Source organism: Pteropus vampyrus, unplaced genomic scaffold (genome assembly GCF_000151845.1).
Source record: "Pteropus vampyrus isolate Shadow unplaced genomic scaffold, Pvam_2.0 Scaffold7, whole genome shotgun sequence".
NCBI classification, from domain to species: Eukaryota; Metazoa; Chordata; class Mammalia; order Chiroptera; family Pteropodidae; genus Pteropus; species Pteropus vampyrus.
The window spans coordinates 2,320,340-2,342,982 of NW_011888788.1; the positions used below are offsets into that span (position 1 = coordinate 2,320,340).

The window sequence follows — 22,643 nt, forward strand, 5'->3', positions numbered from 1 at the left end:
TGCCATGGTGACCAGCACAGAACTGAGTCTCTGCCTTTACAGAAGTGACACCTTGAGTACAAAAGATGAGCTCTTGCAAACTCAAAAACACGAGAGGAAAAATGAAAAGCTCGACAGAAAAATTCACAGATAAAACTGAGGAAGATTCCCATGAATAGAGAAAAAAAGATGATGAGATAAAAAACAGGAGAGGAAAGCAGAGCGAGAGTTCAGGAGGTCCAAAGAAAGAGTTCAGGAGGTCCAACATTCTAGAAGTTCCAGAAAGAGACAAGCATGAATGGAGGGGAGGAAGGCATTTGAGAAATAATTTGAAATCATTTCCCACCTCTGAACACCTGAGATTCCAGCATGAAAACACCCTGAACGCCCAACCGGGGATATAAACAAACCACCAAGGGGCAAGGGACGAGGTTTCGGACACTGGAACGATGAAAAGACCTCACGGCTTCTGGAACTCTAGCATGTGTTCTACTGGAGTTTCAAAAGGAGGAGACAGGGACCAAGCACCTTCCAGGACTGAGAATGGACAGGAGGGAGCAAAGAGAACCTGGAGACTGGTTTGGAAGCAATGGTCAAGGGTGAGGCTGGTCAAGAGTGGTGGCCGCGAAGACCCAGAGGACAAACCCAAGATTTTGTTGTGAAGGTGGGACAGAATGGTGGGCTGTCCATGGGGAACTGGGGAAAGCGAAGAGTCAAGGATGTCTGCAGGGTTTCTAGCTTAGAAACTGAGGTGTTTGTGCCACTGAGTAAAAGGAGGGTGACAAGAGAAGGAACTGGCTTGGCGGACAAGGAGGGAATCAAACATTTGGCGGTTTCTTCCTTTACAGTTTGAGATGTTTTGTATAACGGCAAATGGAGAGGGCAAGTCAGGGGCAGGATCTGTAAGTCACCACCCTAACAGCTGTTAGCTGATTCCGTGGATGAGATGATCTAGGGGATGAGCACGTGGCAAGGAGGAGGCTCAAGATCAAGTTCTGATGAGCCCAACAGAGCTTACGGTCAGAGGAATTAATTTTAGTTATTTATGCTTTTCTGGAAAACCATTATTATTATTCATTTTAATTTGGGAGGAGGGAGTATAGATTTAACTCATCCTCCCTGGACCTACAGTTTTATTCTTCTATTTGTGCAAGCAGTCCCAGATCTAATTGGCCTTGCCAGAAGTCTGTCTACATGTTATTCTCCAAAGGACCAGCTTTGGGATTTGTTACTTCTATTTGTTTCATATTTCTTGTATCTTTATTAAGTCTTTCCACCTGCCTTCATTGGGCTCATTTTTATTGTTTTTCTAGTTTCTGGAGCTAGCTCTTCATGTACTTCATTGGCCTTTAAGGTAATAAATTTCCTCAAGGACAACTCTGACTACTCTGTAAAGTGTGATTAGTGCTGTTACTATCGTTTTTTAAATTATCAGCAATTGTGAAGACGTTCCAATTTCATCTCTGACTACAAATTATTTATAACAGTGAGGTTTTTGTTTTTTGTTTTGTTTTTTAGCTTCTAAGTGAGCTGGGGATTTTGTTCACCCTTTTGTTGGTTTCTAAGATAACTGAATGATGGTAAATACAATTTCTCCTTTTTAGAGCTTAATACATTTCACTAAATGAACATTCTTACAAGCTTTCTACACACCCAATCTGGTGTGGAGACTACTGGCCAACTTTTAGTGAAATGAGTAAATTAAGGATAATCCTGGATATTTTCACATACCTTAATTTGTAATGATATATGGGCTCCAATTATGCAAGAATTCACTTTATTTGTACATCATGTTCTAACACAAAGAAGCAGATTTAGTGTTATAGCTTAAGTTCTATTTAGGCTATATGGGTTTTGAAAACCATCTCGGCCACTTACTAGCTGTGTGATCCTGGACAACTAACTACATCACTGTGTCTCCCCTTCGTTAGCTGTTAAATGAGGGTAGCACCGATACCTACCTTAATTTATAATAATACAATAAGTGTTATGTAAAGCACCGATGCAGAAGCTCAGCAAGGGCTGCTTGTTATTGAATAATTACAGAATATTTCACAAGGCAAAACAAAAACAACTGGAAATGCTCTTGTGTTATTAATTTGCTTTAGAAATGTTACTGGTTCTCTATTATATGATTGGCTCTTACATATGCTCTGTAGACACACAATGTGTCTTCTATTTGTGTGTTCTGTCTGTGGTTTTCAGAATTCCATGCTGCTAATAATCTTTTATAATATCATCATCAAAGTCTTGAATGTCTTTACTGTCATCACTTAAAGAGGTAAGCAGCCTTTTTAATGGGCTTAAAGTTCTATGCAAGGACCAGCACTGACTAGTAGGACTCTGGCCTCCCCACAGATGTGCAGAACTTGGCTTGGCCCGGGGAGCCATGTCTCCGTCAATGCCAACGAATCCTCCAGCAGCCTCTCCCTCCTGCCAATCTGGAAGTATTTTTGAGTCTCACCTAAAGCAGGGGTCCCCCACTCCTGGGCCATAGACCGGTACCGGAACCAGGCCACACAACAGGTGAGCAGTGGGCGAGGAAGCAAAGCTTCATCTGTATTTGCAGCTACTCCCCAGCGCTAGCATTACTGCCTCAGCTCCATCTCAGATCATCAGGCATTAGAGTCTCATGGGAGCAAAGGTTGGGAACTGCTGACCTAAAGGATTCAGGTTCTCAGTATTTCAATTTATACGCAGGAGACTTGTCATGACCTCAAAAGTTAAGAACTACTGACACCACCATCTTACAATCCTCTCAAAGTTTGAAATCTTATAGCGCTTCCCCTACACATCACTGACAAATGTGTCTTTGGCATACCTTGACGGCAAGTCACTTCCCAATCTCTGGGTCTAAAAAACCCTTAAATAATTCCCTGGCACAAAGCAAATAAAGTTTAAACTATCAGACTATTCTTACTTTAAAAAGCCCCAAAACTATCTCCTAAAGTCTGTATAAATGTTCAAACAGCCCAAGAGGCTGTCCCTCGGTGGTGGAAAGAGGGGAGGTTTTTACTGTCCACCACTGGGTGGTCTCGGGATACTTACAGCATGGCGATGCCCCAGTGCTTCCCTGCTCTCTCTCCCGCTGCCTGGAAACCAGAGAGGCCAATGAGGGCCACCGTGGGCGTTATGGTCAGGGGCCCGATGTATTTCAGCAGAGCACCGGGCAGGCCTAGGAGGCCGATGACCACTTCTATCAGTGAGGACATGATGATAGCCCCCTGGATCTGGAACAAGAGAGAGCACAGACATGACAGTAAGCTGCTCATACATCACATGCTCAAAGTGTAACCACAACCGATAATTCTGCAAGGCACTGAGTTATAAAACAGGCAGGACACAGCTGAAAAATTCCCAGGAATTCCAAAAGAAACCAACGGGTGTGACTAGGGCCTATCAAACTTAAGTATGCCCTGACTAAAGTAAGAATATTATAGAAATGGGCACTGGATACAAAGCCAACTTGCCATTTCCATTGATAAATGAGAAAGATGTAATTCATAATTCCTATTTAAGACACATGGCATTCAAAACCAGCCTCAACGGAACACTGCAGTATAAAGCTTCTTGACTTTAAAAAGTGAGCCCCTGCAGCACATTTAAAAGATAGTGTTATTGACAAAAACTCTGAAGGAATGTTTCTCCTGTGCAGAACGGCTGCGCTGGTTCTAAACTAGTGGTGAATGATCTTACAGGCTCTGAAAGATCTGGGTAAACTGTCAGCCATTCTTCAAGGCTGAAGACTCCCAGACCTATTCGAGTGCACTGTAGTAAACAATTATCTTTAATTCTTTCCACAAATACAGGCAAATACGGAGTCCAGAATGACAGTTGTGCTGCCTGCTGAGAAGCCTCTGTTGCTCCATCCAAGGGAGCCACGCCCTTTGGCTGGTTAGGCTGGAGGGTGTAAGTGAGCAGGTCTGTGGGTGCACCAGAGGAAAGAAGGAGGGAAATGAAGGGTGAGAAACAATCCTATCTGGTTGAGTAAAGCATTTCCACGTGCTTTATTTCGTAAATTTAGTTTAGTTACACTAACCTAAGTTTAGTTGAATAGAAGTAAACATGTCAGTAGATGAAAAGAAGGGCTTAGTGCAAGCAACTGCAGCTTCTTGGGCACAACTAACACTGAAGCTGAGCGGAAACACAAAGAAGCCACAAGCAGACAATGTTCATCTTTTACCTCGCGTATCCGGGGATACCAGATGTGCTCTGTGTGTAACAGTTCTGTTGTTCCATTGGCAACTGAAACATCTTGAAAACAAAAACAAAGACAAAATTTTTCTTGGAGTGACACTGATGTTTCATAGGACACACTCATTTTACTCTTTTTAAGAAGAATTTCCTCCTTCTTTTAAGTATATTTGTACCAATACCCATCCCTAAAATTCAACAGTACGGCTTACCATACTGAAAGGTGGGTTCCCCAGTGCTAATTTAACCAAATTTATTCATCGACTGAGAGCTCCCAGCATGTCAGAAGCTGACTGAACTGGTGATGCACGTTGCTAGTGGCAGCCTCACACAAAGACCAACCTGTGCAAACAGCTCATTGCAATGCCCAATAGCAAGGTTGCCTAAGGTTGTGAAAACCTAGATAAAGCAGAGAGCCTTCTCCAGTTCCTAAATCCAATCAGTGGTCACAAAGTAACTCCTAGGAGCAAGGAAGGAAATGAAGGTTGGAAAAACTTTGCTCCCAGAACTTAAAAATGGAACAGTATTTTAAGAGTACAACAGGTCTGGTTTTCTCAAACCCCCTATCTCATCTTTTCCTGGCTTTATAGGGTTACTTAAGGATCTTTGCAATCACTAAGCGGGGAGGAAGGGGATGAAAGTCATTTGCAGAAAACCAAAGCAGCCAGATCCTTAAAAAAGCAGAGATGTTTCAGAGAAGGGATGCTGATGCGACAAAGAGAATGATTACTGGTGGTTCATAAAATCCACTGAAAGAAAGAGGCAGAAAAATAGCACAAATATTTTTCTCTTCATTCCCATACTTATCAATTTCATTAGCATAGAGAAATGAGGTCCCTTCTGGTCCTTACTTGCTCTGGGATTAGGGATGAACGAGTGGATAGAAAGAGAGAGACAGAAACACGATCCACAGATTGGAGTGTTCTAAGCTGTTGGTTTGTATGTTCTGTGCCTAATTCCAGAAAGGATTTAACACTGCTGAGGGCAACATGTCCAGGCCTCCCTTTTATCACCTGCATTAAAGGACCCCAATGACATATGTGGAAATAACTGCAATTACCTGTGGTGTTACATTTCCATTTATCTAAAGACAGGATGGCTCGAGCAGGGGCCAGAAATGCAAAAGCACTGGCCTGAAACAGGGGTAACCTAAAAGAAACGAGACCAAAACCATGATCACGGCATCAGGAACTACCGAGGTAGTTCACTATTTGACAGCTTAACAGTCTTTTCCATAGACAAACAGCCCATGAGTAAATGCAGGCACACCTGGAAGAAAGAACCCCCAGTCCGCAAAGATCTCTTCTCCATGCAGCCAGGGCCGCTGGCTTCTCCGTCCTCCCCTCCTGCTGCTCTCCCCCCAGGGTGGGCCACAGGGGAGCCCTACAGTTAGCACCAGCACCCAACACTGGCCCCTGCCATCGCCGCCTCTCCCCTTGGGGGTAGGGGATGTTGGGCATTTGGGCATCTCCTTCCTGCTGAGCTGTGTGCTCCTCATTAAACATCAGTGTACGTCTTCTATTTCACCACCCTCCACCTCATCCTCCCTTTCAAATTTTTATCGGTTATTACAGAAAACATTTTTATCTTCCTCTATTGTTCCATTTTATAAGTTAAAAACTGCCCTAAATCATAGAAGATAAGCATTAAGATCACATTAGTGATCTAGATCTATTGAGGAAAAGGAAAGCTGTAAGTTACAAATCAACAGTAGATATAATATTCCTCTGAATCATAAGAAAGACTCGAAAAGTGTTCTAAACCTTATTTTTAAAGAACCTAGGAAGTTTAGACTCTCCTTAAGATCTCCTGCCCACAATCCTTAAAGTAAACGTGGAAACACTAAGATGCCATCAATTATATTATAGATACATCATATTAACTTGAACTCTTGAACTACTTAAATTCAAAAGATTTTGCCATTTTTTATTGGATATGTAAAGCATTTCAGCTACAGTTGTATTAAGATGGCTTTATGGGCTGAGAACTTGATCTTAACTTTTAACATTATTTTCAGGGTAAAATATAAAACTGGCCTCTGTTTGCAGAGCTAGGAACTCCCAGACATCCAGATCCTTCTTAAATACCACCAAGCAGCCGTGTTATCGGTGTCCTGGCCAGCGGGAGGGCAACCCGGCTTGCTTCCCCTGAGCTGACAGCTTGTCCTGCCCTGACTGAAACAGGAACTGTTCTGAGAAACAGAATGGCGTTGGCTGAAGGGCAAGCAGCTGCTTTACAAGCCTAGAGTCAGCACACACCATTCTGAGCCAGATGAGAACCAAGATTCTCTTGTTCTCCTGCCCATTTTTTATCATGCAATGACATCAACTGAGAATAAGCAGGCTGATGGCTTTAAGACACAGGGGCAGGCTGCACAGTACAGACCAGATGCACTGCTGGCAGCCACTCATATGGGCATGCCCTCCACCAACCATCCATTTATAATTACCTGCCGGAGGGACCCAAGGTATAGTACCATCAAAAGTGCAGGCGAAGGTCACCTGAAGTGGGAATGTATATCAAAAGGGAAAACAGTTTCATTTACACAAGCTCCTTAAGCACGATTTTTCAGAAATGGACAGAAAAGGTAAAGGGAGGTCAGCATCTAGTTAGGAATGGATGCAATCTCAAATGGTCCAAACAGCATGTGTTTTACTGTTGTTTCAGATTTCAGGCAGTGCATCCTAGGGCAATGTAATATGGATTTCACTTAGAGAGCTCGTCCTTGGGGGCATTGCAATCAACGCTGCATTGGTAATACCTTTGATATGAGAGAGTGAAGACTGGCTCTGGGTGCCACTCCTGGTGGCATTGACTATTCTCAACCTTGGTGTGAACCTGACCACTGCCTGGGCACCTTTTGGGGCAAGCAGTTTATGGCTTCACCATGGCCAAGGGCCTTGAGAGATCTGATAAAAAGAAGCTCACTTTCAAGCAACCAGGACCCTGCTTCCTTTTAAAGTGGGTGATAACAGGAAATCTCCACATGTGCTGCCCTAAACAAGGCCTCCCGAGATGTGGAAGGCTGCGCTCGCCAGCTTACACTTTCATTGTTCAGACACGCACACTGCCTGCCAGCAGCAGTAGTGGCTGAAGGACAAGTGGCCGCTTTACAGTAAACAGCAGTCAGTACCCCAGAAGTTAAAAGTGTGGTCACCTTTACTGGCAGCATAAATCAATGGCTTGAGTGAAATATTCTTAGGGAAAGTCGCCACAAGAACAAATGACTATTAAATAAAAGCTTCTTAAATCACAAGCAACAAAGCCAATTTTCCAAAAGAAAGACTGAGCATGATACAGCACTTGATATTCTCATCTGATAAAGTAGCTTTTTCAGGCCCTTCCCAGCATGAAGCTGGTCAATCTTAGGGCTCTTTCCTCTACATCTCACTCACAAGAGCACCAACCTCATCTCCCCGGAGCCCTCAGACAGACAAAACTACCTGCTCTTTTATTCTGTACTGACAACTGGAAAGGAAACAAATATTGTGCCCTTCTTTACACCAGGGTTTGGTGAACTGGCTCGTGAGCCAAATCTGGTGAACAACCTGTTTTTGTGAGTCAAGTTTTACTGGGACACAGCCACCTCGTTTATTTACGAGGTATCTACAGCTGCTTTTATGCTGCTATGGGACAGTCAAGCAGTCACAACAGACCACAGAGCCTAAAATATTTACTACTTGTCTCTTTACAGAAAAAGTTTGCCAACACTGTGTACAAGGAAAGCATATCTTAAATATGTGAAGAGATGGTGAATTTTTGCAGATGAAAGTTTTTAAACTTACTAGCCATCACTAGATGTCGTGATGCATTCCCATGTCAGGTTCTAGCCTCAGGACAGCAGAAGAACCCAATCATCCCCAGACAAGTTCTTAATTTGTTCAACCCTGCTGGAGGTGCCTCATTTCCTCCTCAGTAACCAAGTGACCCCAATCCCTTCCCTGGCCTCGCCTCTTACTGGCCCCTTCACACACCTGCACTCCAAGCAAAACAGTCCGGGTTCTTGCCTCTGGGCCTTTGCTCATCCCTTCTGTCATCAACTCAGTTCTAATATTCAATTTTCATTTATCATTCAAGGCACAGAGCAAATACCACCTTCTTCAGGAAATATTCCAGGGCCTACTTCTTAGGATTTGTAATGTGTTCCCCTACTACTTAGGAGTGTGTGACCATAATTTCTACAAGCCACCCCTCAAGTCGCCAGAAGCTGCTTCATGATTCCTTGGAGTCACTAATTAAAAATGGAGATTTCTGCATTTACCCAATCTTGGTTAATCAAAGTTGCAGGTGGGGTCCTTGAATCTGGATTTTTGAACAATGACTTCTGGGTGAAGCTGAGGCACGAGGCACCACAAAGACTGACAATCCCATGAAGGGATTTATCATTCTGGTCACTTGAGAAACATCTGCTTGACAGAGGTACAATTATAGGCAGGTACAATGATGGAAAAACAACCCCTGGCCCCTTGAAGGGTTTCTGTCATGTGAAGGAGACTAATCACAGCCACACATAAAGTGCAGGGATGTGGACGGTGCAAGGTGCTGTGGACTCTGTAGGAGAAACAATTAAGCATAAGGACGAGAAGCATATCATCACATATGCAAGGGATTATGAGCAGTTCTGGCCAAGAGAAGAGTATGTGCAACACAAGGGTCACAGACCCCAGGAATCCTAGAGAACTGCAGACACTTTACTGTGGGTGGGAGCACAGGGACTAATGTGGTAATGATCAGAGGGGACCTCTGGCAGACCCTGCATTCTTCCTGCAGGCAAGGAGGAAACTACTGAAGGATCCTGAAGGCCTTCTGACAGGCAGGCGGTGGCCCAGCTCAGTTTACAGTCTTTGTTTGGCTGACTCCACTAATCCTGTGGTGTTGGCTCAAATAGCCTGCCATCCCAGGGTCCTCTCCACATGCACCTCGGCCTCTGTCCCCTCCCTTCAGAGCACTGAGGCGGTCTGCGTGCAGACCTGTTCAGCTCCCCATTGGTTGGAATTGCCCTGACAGCAGGAACTGGGACCGTTTCACCCATCACTGTCTCCCTGGCACCAACTTTTGCTTAATAAATAATGAATAAATAAATTGAAGGCGCTATTTACAAATAATATTATTTGAAATTTTATCCAACTAGAAATAAGAGGTTAAGGTCTTTCTGCCATGTTCATTTTAACTACAAATGTGGGAGAGGACTTTTAGATTAAAAGCACTGGGTAGAGAATAGAGAGTAAAAGGTATATGAATTTTCAAGACAAAACCAGGTAATACCGACAGACTCCAGGGGCTTGCAATCCTCCTCTGGTGCCATCAGGGGAAAGGTCTTAAAAAGTTTAAGAGGCGATAGTCCTAGGAGCAGCAGCATAAGTGTGAAATATATCTATCTATCCAGAACCAAACCATTTAAAGACAATGAACAAAAACATAATTCATCAAGATAGAGTGCGAACTCGGTGCCTGGCTTCCTTAACCTAAAGAAAGCAATCAAGCTGGTACAAAACCCTGTACTGCCAAATAAACCTGTACTTGAGTCTAAACTGCAGCACAATTTTAAAACAATCTCTAAGAAATGTAAAGCAAGCTTGGCTCTGATGAGCTGTAGTTTCGTTTTTGAATTTGCCATCAGGAGTGTGTGTCCTAAGTGCCTTTAAAGAAAAGCAAAACATAATTTGTTAAAACTCTTCTCTTGACTGATAATATTTTTCAATTGTTTATTGTATGTATATACCAATCTGCCAGCTGAACTGTTGGAAAGCAGCTTGCAGAGGTGGTACACTTTACCCAATCATTTTAGCAGCCATCCCCCGAGAATAAGCATTTTCTGTTCCATCACTGCCTCCCTCTTATCATACCCAAGAAATGTGACACTAATTTAATAATGTAACCTAATATTATGGCCAAATTTAAATTTGTTTATAAAAGTGCTTATAACTGCCCCACTCCTCCAATCTAATCAGAGTTCCTATATTGCGTATGGTTATCACGTGTCATGTTTAGAACCAGGCTAAACACTTTTGGCAAGGAGACTGCTGGGGTGGTGTGTGCTTCTTATAGCATGACATCAGGAGGCCTGTCACCTCAGATTGTCCAACAAAGTGGGAATTCTGGGTTTGGGTAGTGACTGCTGGAACTTCCCATTTTAAAAGTACCTTTTCCTTTTTGTAATTTATAATCTCTAGGGTAATTCTTAGACTGTGCAATTATTATATTACCACTAGCTTATTAACATTCTTACATACTGGGCTTAAAATTTTGAGTTTCCAATTTTATTATTCTATCCATATCTATTAGTGTCCTTTTGTAAAAAACAGCTTTCCTTTTTGTCCCAACTGTATCACTCTCTTTTTCTTCTTGGAAATTCACTGTAGGTGCATGAATTCCTTCCTATTTAGTTCTATATTCACTTCCATGACTATTCTTTTCAATAATTAAATTGTCCCAACTTGCCCAAAGCAGCCAGTTGAGCAGGTTCCCATTCTTTTTGACTTAACTCCCTTCACACCCCCTCTTTTTGAGCAGTTCCTTGCTTTCTGGCACAAGATGTTCTCGGGTCAACTTGTACTTTTCTCAGCTGTAGCCCTGGAGTCAACCACTTCTCTAAGGAACCCTGGTTCATTTTGATAGAAAACGGTATTTAGAAACCAAGATCTGAGCACTAGGTGGGCTCACTGTTCCTAGGTGTCTTTTAGTGAATAGAGATACAATTTCTTTTGAATCATGGGGTTGTAACGATACCTCCAGTTCAATCCAACACCACTGGATTACCTTCTTTCCGTATTCGTATCTCTCCTTCTACACTGACCATCCTGATTTCTCACACCATCAACATACTTATTCATTTGTTCTATCCTACGATAAATATCATAACACAGTTCCAGAATTATACCAATATTACTACTAACAAGACTACAAAGTATAAGATTTCAATTTTTTTTTTCTTTTTTGTCCTTAGAAGATATCCCATTCAAGGTGTACAAAATACTATGTTCTAAAGTCTGTGAATTAATTCTTTTCCTCTCTGTGTTTAGCAATTTGACATATAATTAGGTTCACTTGCTTCTGTTCATATTCGATTTTAGGGTTTGCTTTTCTTCATTCTTTCAGACAATGTTCTGAATATGTCGAACATTTACAGGTTAGAAATCAAACCATATAAAAGGATATAACAGGAAAAGTCTCACTCCCATCCCTATCCCTTCCGACCCATTCCCACTTACCCACTATAGTTAACCATTTTTTTAATTTCCCACTTATCCTTGTTATTTTTTCTTACCAAAACTATACATATGCACATACATACTTTTTTCAACTTGCTTTTTCAATATATCCTGAAACTCGCTCTATATCGGTTCAGAGAAATTCTTCTCATTCTTTCTTAGGGCTGCATAGGACTCCATTGTGTGATATTCCATAGCAGCCAGTCTCTTACAGATGGCGATCTAGGCTGTTAACATTTTGCCATTATAAATTACACAGCAATATATTATTTTGCATTTGTGGTCATGTATCTTCAGGCCAAATATCTAGAAGCAGGGTTACCGGGTCAAATGGTAAATGCATATGCAGTCTAGATATTATAAAACTCCTCTTCACAGGGGTTGATTCCTGCATTTGGATCTCTAATCCATTTTAAGTTGATGCAAAGAAAACTGAACTAAAGGCAAGTGTAACCTTTACCTTCAAGTTCATGTTATTCTGGTTTTACAGATAAATACTAAAAATTATATGAACCATCTTGTCAGCACTTTCAATTACAGAGACTCCTGGAGAACCTTGGTGGGAAGCAGCTGACTGGTGCCTCTCCCCTCCCAAGTTATAGCCCACAGCAGGCAGCTTTGTCCAGACAGAGCACAGGAATTTCACAGGGCTAGTTTATGATTTTGATAACTTCCTTTTCAAACACGATAGCATCAACTATTTCAGGTCAAGGGCTGTTAGCCTAAAATGCTTTTATTACTTAAAGATCTAGCCAGTCAGAGAGGCATGAAGGAATTCCTTGGGATGTGGCAATGTTCTCTTGGTTACAGTTACATAACTGTACACACAGGTAAAACTTCATAACTGTACATGTAAAAAGGCATATATGTTATCGTATGTCAATTTCCCCTCAATAGATATGATTTAAATTACGTCTATTAAGTAAGTATCTTTCTGGGAGTGGAAATGGGGGGAGGACAACAAATTCCTTAAAATACTCGTTGTGTTAAACAGTTAATTAAAAACACAAAATTTAAAAAGAGAATAGTTTCCCTCCTGGTTTTGGTGAGAAGCTCTGTCCTCTAGGCCCACGTAATTCTGCTCTAACCCTGCACAGCTTTTGCCACGACAGTCACCTGTCTGAAAAGGATAAAAGGGGAGAGGCGGTCGGCTATGAGGAAGAGCAATTCACAGCATGTGGGAATGTGCAGGCAAGTGGGATGTGACGGTCAAAGGGAAAAAAAGAAAGACTATGGAGAACTATATTCATTAACCCCACAGATACTAAGAGGACCCTGTCGGTCTCCTAGTTCCCGGGAGCATCAGAAATATTAACAGAGAAACAGTGTGTTAGCTGAAGGGGGAGATCACCCAGAAAAGCTAAAGGTGAAGGAACAAAAGTGACGGCAGTGTGGCCACGGAACACACCCAACCGCCCAGGACATGCTGCTCCATCGGGCATCCCAGCCCTAGCCCACTGAACCCGCCTCTGGCTCCCCTGTGCGTGCCTGCCTGCCTGCCTGCCTGCCTCCTTCCTTCCGGAAGGTTCACCAAAATAAGAGTCAAAAGGCAAGTGTGGATAGGTGCTAAGCATTATCTCATTTGACGCTAACAATTTTATTATTACTACCATTTACAGATGAAGGAAGGGGACTTTGAGAGATCAGACAGTTTGACCGAAGTCACATGAAAATGGTAGAACGATAGCAATGCCATCTTTAAGGTCAGAGCTTCCCAACGCAGTTGGTTAGGGGAGCAAGGCAAAGCTCCCTCCTCCAAGGTCATTACCTCCAGGTTCTCACCGGCCCCATTTCTTTAATATACTATATAAAAAATTATGAGTCGAATGAACAGTAATTTTTTAATTTGGTGGGAAAAACCCACAACTTGTTACTGTGTGCCTGCATGACATCACAGAATGTGAAGTCACTTATACAATAATTTTGGCAAAAATGTTCACCCTGCATCAACTATGCCTCTGGCCCCATCTTCCAGTTTCCAACAAATAAGGGGGATTGTGGAACAAATCAAATGCCACCACAAGGACACAATTGGACAAATTCAGACCACAGGACACTTGACAAGACAACTGGCCTAGACTCCTTAAAAGGGTGGTAATATGGAGGAAAAAGGTGGGAATTGTTTATTGTTGAGACCAGAGAGACGCAAAAACAAATGCACCACATGAACTTGACTGGATCCTGGTTCAAGGAAGTGGAGGGAAAAGTCGTAAAAAATATTTTAGGGACAACTTGGGAAATTAAATATAGCCTGCACATTAGATGACATGATAGAACGGCTGTTGTGGTAAATGGTTATACAGGAGACCCTCATTCCCAGGACAGTATGCAGGGGTGAGCCGGCATGCTATCTGCAACTTTAACGTTCAAAATAATGCATGAAAGTCTAACCAATGTACTGTATACTTGAAACTAATAATAAAATATTTTTGAATGCATGTAACCTACACTTATATACAGGAAAAAGAATTTGGGGTTAAACTCCAGTCTCCGCCAACTCAATCTAAGTATTGCATTTTTCCATTCTGCTAAGTTTTATCAATAGCTAACTAGAGTTCAAAGCACCAGACTTGAGACTTTGAGGTATCACTGTACTCAGCGAGCACGCAGTGTGTACCAGGCCCCCAGAGCCCAAGGAGATGGAAGACGGGAGCTCTCTCCTCAGGGTGGACAACTCAGTTACACGCCAGGCTGCTGCACTGGCTACAATGACCCTTTTGCTGAAAACTTTACCTTTTCTCAGCAAAGGAAGGTTGTGTGTGTCTATAACAGGCCTGTGATGGCCAGGAGACGCTCCCCTGGGAGAGGCCACCCTACCTGCAGTCTTTTCGTTTGCTTAAGCGCTCACAGTGATGCCTCCAAAAGGCTCCTGGAGCAAAAGGCTGTAGGTGGCCCCCCAAACACAGCACCTACCACACCTCAGGGAAGGTCAGCATGGCAGGTGAAGGGCAGGATCCTGGAGGGCCCTCCTTCACCCCCAGCTCTGCAATGACACCTGGGGTCAGGGGCGGGGACTCTGGGAAACTGGGAGCTGTTACCAAGACTTAGTCTCTGTTGGGAAAGGCAAAGGCAGCCAAGGTGATGCATCCGCTGAGTCCTCCCTGCAGCTGAGAGGAGACTGCTGCGGGCTAGCACCCCTGCCCAGATGAGGGTTTCCAAGGCTTTATTCTAATTCCTGGAACAGACCCAAGCTGTGGTGGGGCTGACATCACTAATCAAACAGAACCACAGATTGTTGAAACCTCATTCAAGGGAACTCAGTGAAGACTTGGTTGAAAGTGAGGACAGGAGAGCAAGGTCAAAGGGGAGGAGGAAGGAGAAAAAGGTGAGAGAAGGAGAAGGTGAAAGAAGCAGGTATGGCAGAAAACACCCACTCCCCTGCAGGCAGAGGCTCAGGGAAGCACTAAAGCCATGGAAGTCACACGAGTGGGGCTGAGACCCACAACCTCCATTTCAAAAGCAGTCACGGTCCCCGAAGGAAAGGAGCTATTACTCTCGTGCCAGGGGAGAAGTGCAGTGAAGGAAGGAGGGTCTGCGGCCTGCGCTGGACCAGACGCATTTGTGTGGCCTCAGCCCAGCCCGTGGGAAACATGCCCCCGAAGGGGCTTTTGTGACATAGTGACATCTTATGTCAGCTGGCAGTCTGAGCTCGTGCTCAGGTCTGCAGAGGCACATGTCTGTGTTCCTTTCCTGGTTTCCCTATCGATTCTGGTTATTTTTATGGCATGAAACAGATGTCCAGAAACAGCATGCCCCTCTTCTCCAGGGTGCCTGTGTGAAATGAGGAGGGAGGAGGAGGGATGGCTTGGCCACAGCCAAATTGGGATGCTTACACTTTCTTCCTTTCTCTGCTCTAGACCTGCAGTTGTCTTAACTTCCTCAAAATAAAGGACCCACTCCACACAAGCATGGACCGTGGTTGATCTTTATGTCCCAGGCAGCTGCTGCATCCAGTGTGATACAGTATCGGGTGTGTGGCAGGTGGTAGGCAAATACACAAAGAAGTGTACAGAACTTACACACAGCACCATAAACCACTCTGAGTCGGAAAAGTCTGAAAATCTTAGAAATTGTGAAAGCTGACCATGAAAAGCTTTTTCTTCTGCTGCTCTAAGCCTAAGGGAATGAGTACTGAACTGCCCTAAAACACCCCCAAAAAATCAGAAATGCACAGGCCATCGGCGATCCTATGGCTGAGATACTGGGAATAAACCCCACTCTCGGCTACATTAGCACTTCGCTCCTGCTCTGCCCCACCCTAACGTTCCCTTTGCTCCAACTGCTTTATTGGTTTACTGGATCCTGTTGTGACCAGGAAGCAAACAACACAAGCCTGTTAAAATGACCATCCACAGCCTGTGATGAGGGTCGGTGTTAGCATTTAGCAAAACTACAACACTTTTCATATTACTCATATACTCTAACTTCCCAAACGTATTTTAGGATGTTTATAATAATCTGTAAAATCACAATAGGTCCATTAAAATAATGGCAAAATGTCATCCACAGGATACTTTAGGAAGAGTCTCCTCTCATTTTCACAAAAGGAAACAGAGCAGGAGAGGTCATCTGTCCAAGGTCGTAAAGCTGTGCAGGTCCCTCTAACTTCTCATGCTCGCTTGTTCCACTCCCCCATGTGTGAAAGAGAAGAAACCATCATTTGCCACATACTGTAAGCCACTGCTTTACAGTGAGAACTGTTCATTCTGACTGCCCATGGGATTACAGGTTAGAATTAAAATATCCAACAACTTGATTTAACCAGGGTTGACAATGTGGCTGACTATGGTTGATCTTGGCGTGAGACCAGGATACAGCCATACACAATGTGTATTTTACCATAACAGACATCTTCATTCCCTCTTCAGATCAACCAACAATTTTGAACTATAGGCACTGCCCCAAATTCTGATAGTCTGGGCTATAAGCTCCTTAATGAGCCAGCTGTTCAGGAAAAAACACATTTCCCCAGAGAATCAGTACCCTATGTAAGGATCCTGAGTCAGCCAACAAAAGATTTTTAGTACACTCCGGATTTGAAATACAGAGCCTTGAATACCATATCAACAGAATAAAAGATGCTGCCAGTCAAATTTAACTACCTGGCTCTAAAAAAATGGATCGAGTCCTCTTTGGAATGCGCAGAACACATCTCCTTCCTCTAGCAGGTCAATGATACCCCTCCCCATCCCTTCAGGTCTCCTGAGGAGACCCTCCCTTCTAATGTAAGGGATCTGCTCAGTGCAGTGGCTGCAGGACAGAGCTGGGGTTTTGAGAACTCCAAGAACTGGCCAGCGCCCACAGCCTCCAGTCCACGTGACTTCCTTCCATCAGCAGACCTGTAAGGGAGCCACCACTTCCCTTCCCAGGGTGGCGCCCATGCGCCAACCAGAATGCCCTAACGCTGCTCACAGTTCTGCCTATGTTCTCCTGTCCCCCAAATTACGGGCAGGCCTCCTGAGGTCCCTGAGGATTCTGAGTCATTGGAATACAGTCCATGACGCTCAAGCCTTCTGTAGTCAACTTGTTCCCCCAACGGGAAGGCAAAGCCCTTCCTCAGACTAAAACAGAGCAAAAGAGAACTCACATGCTTACTCTGCTGCCCTTCCCTTGAGGACAGTCCTGTCTCCACAGGCCCTACTCTGTGAGCAGAGCCCCCGGGGTTAAGGAAGAGGCTGCAGTGTGAAGAGGGCGGAAGAAGGGACAGGAGAAGACAAAGCAAGTCTGCAGGAAGTGACAGAAAAGAACCGTTCCCTCCCTTCCTCGGCCAGCTCCACACCCATTTAAGCTGGGGGCAGGGAGGCAAAGGTGAATAAGCTAGAGGCCTGGAACCAAGGAGGGGAGCACAATCCAGTGGGAAAAGACACAAAAACGAAAAAAGACAAAGGAGAATAAGAGCCACATTAGAAGAACGTACACAAGACGCATGTGTGGAAATTCAGAGGAGAGAACAAAGGAGGCTTGGGGAATCAGAGGTGCTTCACAGAGGGAGAGAGACAAGCCAGACCAGCAGGGTGAGCAGGGTGTACCAGGCTGCTGGGGAGCACAAGCACAGGAGGATGGAACAGCTGGGCGGCCCAGGGAGGAGCTCACCCCAGGGTGAGTGCGGGAGAGGGGACAGCAGGGTCAGAGGCATGGCTGGAAGGGTAGGGGGACAGGCGGCGGATACATAGAGAGCAAAGAAGACTACAGGGGGGACACACCGCTTTTAAACAGAGACCAGGGCTACAGCCCGGCAGCACTGAGGAAGATGCGAATATTGGAAAGATGGCACAAGGGGCAGGTGCACAGAGTGGAGCAGGGAAAGTAGCCCTGGAGGCAAGGAAACCAAGTGGGAACCTCCTGGAACAGTCCAGGCCTGAACTAAGGAAAGGGGGTGGGAGGGAGTATTGGAGAGAGAACTTGCCCTGCCAGCTAGTGGATGGAAGGGGCGGAGAGTGAGTCTGAGTCTCCAGCTTGCAGAGCTGGCTGGGAGGTAGTGCCATCCGCCAAGAGAAGAAACATGGTGGAGGTTGGGGTCGGGGAGAGCGGGGAGTTAGTGGGGGGCGAGGTTAACTAGGAAACCCTTCCCAACTCAGTCAGTGGTCCTAGGTGATCGGCATTGCTAGGTGCCTTCCAGGGGCTTCAGTGTCTCAATTTAGTACCCCAATCTCACCTGCATCCAAACGTTGTCTGCAGTAAAGTTGTGATTCCCACGCAGAAGAAAATGGTCCCGATGAGCTGGCTGGTGGCCCACTGGTCGTACCCCACACACATGGCATCGGCCAGCAGAAAGGGCACCGCGATGGTGCCGCTGAAGCATGTCAGGTAGTGCTGCGGGTGACGGAGAGGCAGAAGGGGAGACAATAAACCCTTCCTCATTTTCTGGTGGTTCTACCCTAATTCTCTATCTCAACGTACGTGAAGAAACTCTGGTTCTCCTAAGTACACACATATTAGATACCAAATCATATTTCTTTTTCAGCATTTCTCCTTTCCATTGCATTTCCTTGTCTTATAACACTCACCTGGTGTTATTACTTATTACTCACATGAATTTAGGCAAGCATGAAGAAGTACTCAATACAAGCACTGGCGATATTTTACTTATACGACTTACTGAGATTATTTGCTTTTTTCCCAAATGCTTTCCAGTAGCAATTGCTAAAATCATAGGTCCTTCTCCTCTGACCTATTAACATGAATTGTACTGTGCCGAATCATCCCTGAAATAAACCCTAGTCAGTCTTGCTATATCTTTCTTCTGAGATTTGATTCGCCCATATTTTACATAGAATTTTACATCTGTATTCTCGAGATAGTCAACTTTTCTTTTTTTTTTAATTCTCTCAAGTCTGGGGATTAAAGTTCATCACACAGAGTGTCTTCCATCTTTTTCTATGGTCTGGCATTTGACAACAATCGGGGAAGGGTTAAGGGCATACCAGAGCTGTGGGGATGCTCCAGGAAGAGCCCGTCACACTCTTCCTTTGGGGGCCCCGCCTCTACTCCCTGAGACCCTGGCAGGTCATCTGCAGCAATCCCTGCTCACTTCCTTTCCTGCTTGTTCAGTTTCTACTTCCTTTCCTGCTTGTTCAGTTTCTACTTCTGTTTCTACTTTCCTTTCCAATAGTTCCCCATTTCTGCTCCTGTTTGCCAAAATGTGTTGCTTGCAGCCCCTAAAACCCAACTACATAACACTAATAGGTGTTTTATGCAGGAAAAAAACATTCCCACCTAGGACTTCTCAGAGCTGCTCACAAGCTTACAAACACTATATCAGGAAGGGCATGATGCATACAGGGTTTCCCAATCCCATTTGACCAGAGAAGACTTCTTCTGGAAACAAATATAATATAAACATTTTAAAAAGCAAGTTTCTTGAATCTGGTTCGGGATGCTCGATCCAAGGTAAAGAAAGCATCCACCAAAACCACTCAGCTCCTTTAGTCACAACTCCCCTTTTATTAGGTTACCCAGTGCTTTGAGAGCTAAAGGGGGTGGGGTGGGGGCTGAAAACAGGACCAAAACATCACTGTCAGCAAGTACAGCCTCACCTCCAAGTGAATAAACCTATGTCGGCACTGAGACTGTCTCAGAAGCTGAACTACCCCAGGTTGAACTGATCATTCAAATCTGAGAAAGGAGGAATGGCAAATCAGACTTCCGAACAGAGTCAACCAGAGTAAACACAGGCCAGGGGTGTGTGTCCTGGAAAAGAGCTTCTCATCGCGTGTCCTTTCCCCTGAAACCCACCTCAATCTGTAAGTGGGAAAAAGGTGCCAAAAGATGGGGGAAAGTACCAAAGATGAGGAGCCCTGCAGAGACTGTGTCACTGTGTGTCACTTCCCGCCCCATCCCCCAGGCCGTCCCCTCTCTGCTCCCCTGGCAGCTTCCCTGCTCTGCTCCCACTGGAAGCTGCAGCAGAGAAAAACAGCTGCTGTCACGACTAAGTTTGTCTTCCTTTAAAAACAGGACTGAAACCTCCCATTTGTCCTGGACAATATGGTACTTCTCAGTGTAACCCCTATTCCATGACGAAGGGACCGCGATTATGGACTGGTTAACTAAGGAGTGAGAGATGAAAATGAACTCTTTACTCTTCTCCTCCTCCCTCTATTCTTCCTTCTTTCTGTGTCTGTGATCTTTGGCCCTTCCTTCCACGTCACTTCCTTATTCCCTGGATGTTTTCCTTCTTTCATTCCCTGGTTAACCTACTCCTCCTTGTCGTTTTCTTCTTTTCACTATTATGAAATCGATGTGAATCACCATTCATCATTCTCAAGAGAGTTAATTTATAGTGAAGTCGTCAATAAATAAAAATTGAAATTGAATTTTAAAAAATCCAGACAGATAATTCAAGTATCTGCTGGTGGTTACACCCTAAAGGAAGCATTTTACCTGCAGGCCCAGAAATATGCACAGGTACCAGGGAGGCACGTCTTCTATGGTGTAAATCATGTCCGATCTCTGGGGGTCTAGGCTGCCAGTGCTGTCCAACGTCTCAGCCAGAGAGCTCTGTGAGCGAGAGGGACAAAATTGTTGTTTAATAAAAGCACAAACTAAACTCAGCTAAGTACAGGCCACTGTTACTCAAAAAAGACTTTAGAAAGTGGCTGCCGCTCTCCTGTAAAATAAGCCTTGGCTACCTTTAACAGAATGCTAAAGCCTCTCACTCAGTGGGACACCCAGTCTTCAGAGTTTGGGAGTTCCGTTGCACTGACTCACCCCCAAGAGCACCCAGCTTGCTCAGAGCTTCTCACCAAGCCTTGGGACTGCCTCTGTGGAAAGGATGCTCTCAGGTTGAGACCACGGAGTGATACCTTGGCATAATCAGTCCTTGAGTGGTACCCCAAATGAAGAAATAATATAAAATGCTAACCACTTTCTAACAGAGAACACTAATCTGCCCCTCCTACCCCATCCCGTTCCCTGTAATGAGAAAGATCTTTGTGCCTGAAAATAAAGCCTTACACCCTTCTACCAAAACACTACTGCTGGACACAATGCTGAGTGGAAAGAACAAAACTTAAAAGTATATAGATACGCGACGACTCAAATTATATTTTTAAAAAACAGACTAAAATGTATTTATACTTTAGTGGGCAATTTTTTTTTTCTTTTTCTCCCCTGCTATTACTAAAGATTTTTTTAAATGTTAAGTGTCGCATACTTTTTAAGCCAAAATCCTCACTGAAGACCAGACATCTTAGGTTATAGTCCAGACTTTCCCAGTCAGCATCAGCATCACTTCTGACCTCATCCAGTGCCTGAGCCACACAGAAAATTCAAAGTAACTTCGTGTTCCCCAGTGGAGCCTCAAAATTGCTGATTTCTAAAACCCTATGAACAATTTCTTGGAATCTGAGATGTGCATTTTTTAAAAAAATCTTTTACAATCTAACAAGTGAAGTGCCTACCAGGAAACAAAATTAAAACATGTTCCACAAAAAAGATGACGACGGACGACATTCTGACTCTTGACCTTATCTAGCCAATTTGTGTCCTCTTATCAGATGGATTTGGTCCCTAGAAAGATGCTGACTCCATGTGTTTATCACTCAATTTTCCATGCAAGGGCATTGGGGATTTAGGGACCAAATACCCTTGAATGAAAGAAGTGACGCAACCCAGGCTCACTTTCTAAAGCCTAATGGTAAATATCTGATGTAAGTTGATATTTGATCTGATCCAAATGTGACTTGAATATGACCTTTCCAGAACTTTTTCTTCCATTCAAACAATAGATATTGGCACAATTGCATGGTTGAAAAGGTTAAAATGGATTATGTGCGTTTTTTAAAAATGTGTTGCTTGGAGTGGTAGAGAAAGTACATGTATGTGAGGAATTTGATACGTGGTGATACACAGTAAAGAATTAACTCAGCAGGTCTGGATGTCCAAAGCCTACACATTTCAGAAAAAGGTTTGGCCCTTGCGAGCACCGGGGCAGTAACCTCTGAGCTCTTGGAACATCCTTCCTCTTAAGGGTGTATTTGTTTACCTGAAGCCTTGGACTGCCCCAGTCTGTGCTAATGATGCGATCTGTGGTGGGGGCCTTGGGCTATGAGGCATCAGTCTGACCTCTGGAGGGACCTCCATGACTAAGGTCAGCCACACGGTGGTCAGCCATACCTAATCCCCTGTAAAGCCCTAGACACCAGAGCCCCCGTGAGCTTCCCTGGCTGGCAACACTCCTTGAGTGCTGTCACTTCACACATTGTCTTTGGGAAAATAAGGTGCTGCCCACACAACTGCACTGGAAGAGAACTGAAAGCTTGTGCTGGTGTCACCTGTACTCTTCCCTACTGTACTCTTCCCTACGTGCCTCTTTCCACTGATTCTGATCTGTATCCATTCTCTGAAATAAGTTGTAACCATGAGTGTTACAGTTTTTCTGAATTCTTTGAATCCTAAGCAAATCCCTGAACCTGATTTGAAAATGCTGAACTTGGGTCCTGGAAATCTCTGGTGACCATTTTGCTGACATGATGCAACTATGAATACTAGACTCTCTATACAAAGGACAATTCAATACCGTCATGTTATCTACAGTCTTATAAGTAGGGAGTATGGCTGCTCACAAGAAATAACTGCAAATAGATACAATTAATAGACTAGTATGACCTGTTACAATAATATTGTGAGCAATATTACTCTAATAATTCCAAAATAGCTAGTTTTAATTACTGTTTTAATGAACAGAAATTTAAAGAGTGAATCTGTCCTCTCTCAGGCTAAAATTAAGACGTGTACACACACACACACACACACACACAC

General features: G+C 44.1%; 1 protein-coding gene across 1 annotated transcript in view; it reads right to left on the reverse strand.

Moving 5' to 3' along the window:
- The window catches only part of SLC23A2 (solute carrier family 23 member 2), a 101,381-nt gene that overhangs the window by 29,222 nt on the left and 49,516 nt on the right, over positions 1–22,643 (reverse strand). The window contains exons 4-8 of the mRNA XM_011369975.2: positions 20,265–20,381; positions 18,040–18,197; positions 5,234–5,322; positions 4,163–4,233; positions 3,028–3,209 (exon numbers count right to left, since the gene is read on the reverse strand). Coding sequence (XP_011368277.1) covers positions 3,028–3,209; positions 4,163–4,233; positions 5,234–5,322; positions 18,040–18,197; positions 20,265–20,381 — 617 coding nt within the window. The remainder of the gene's footprint in view (positions 1–3,027; positions 3,210–4,162; positions 4,234–5,233; positions 5,323–18,039; positions 18,198–20,264; positions 20,382–22,643) is intronic.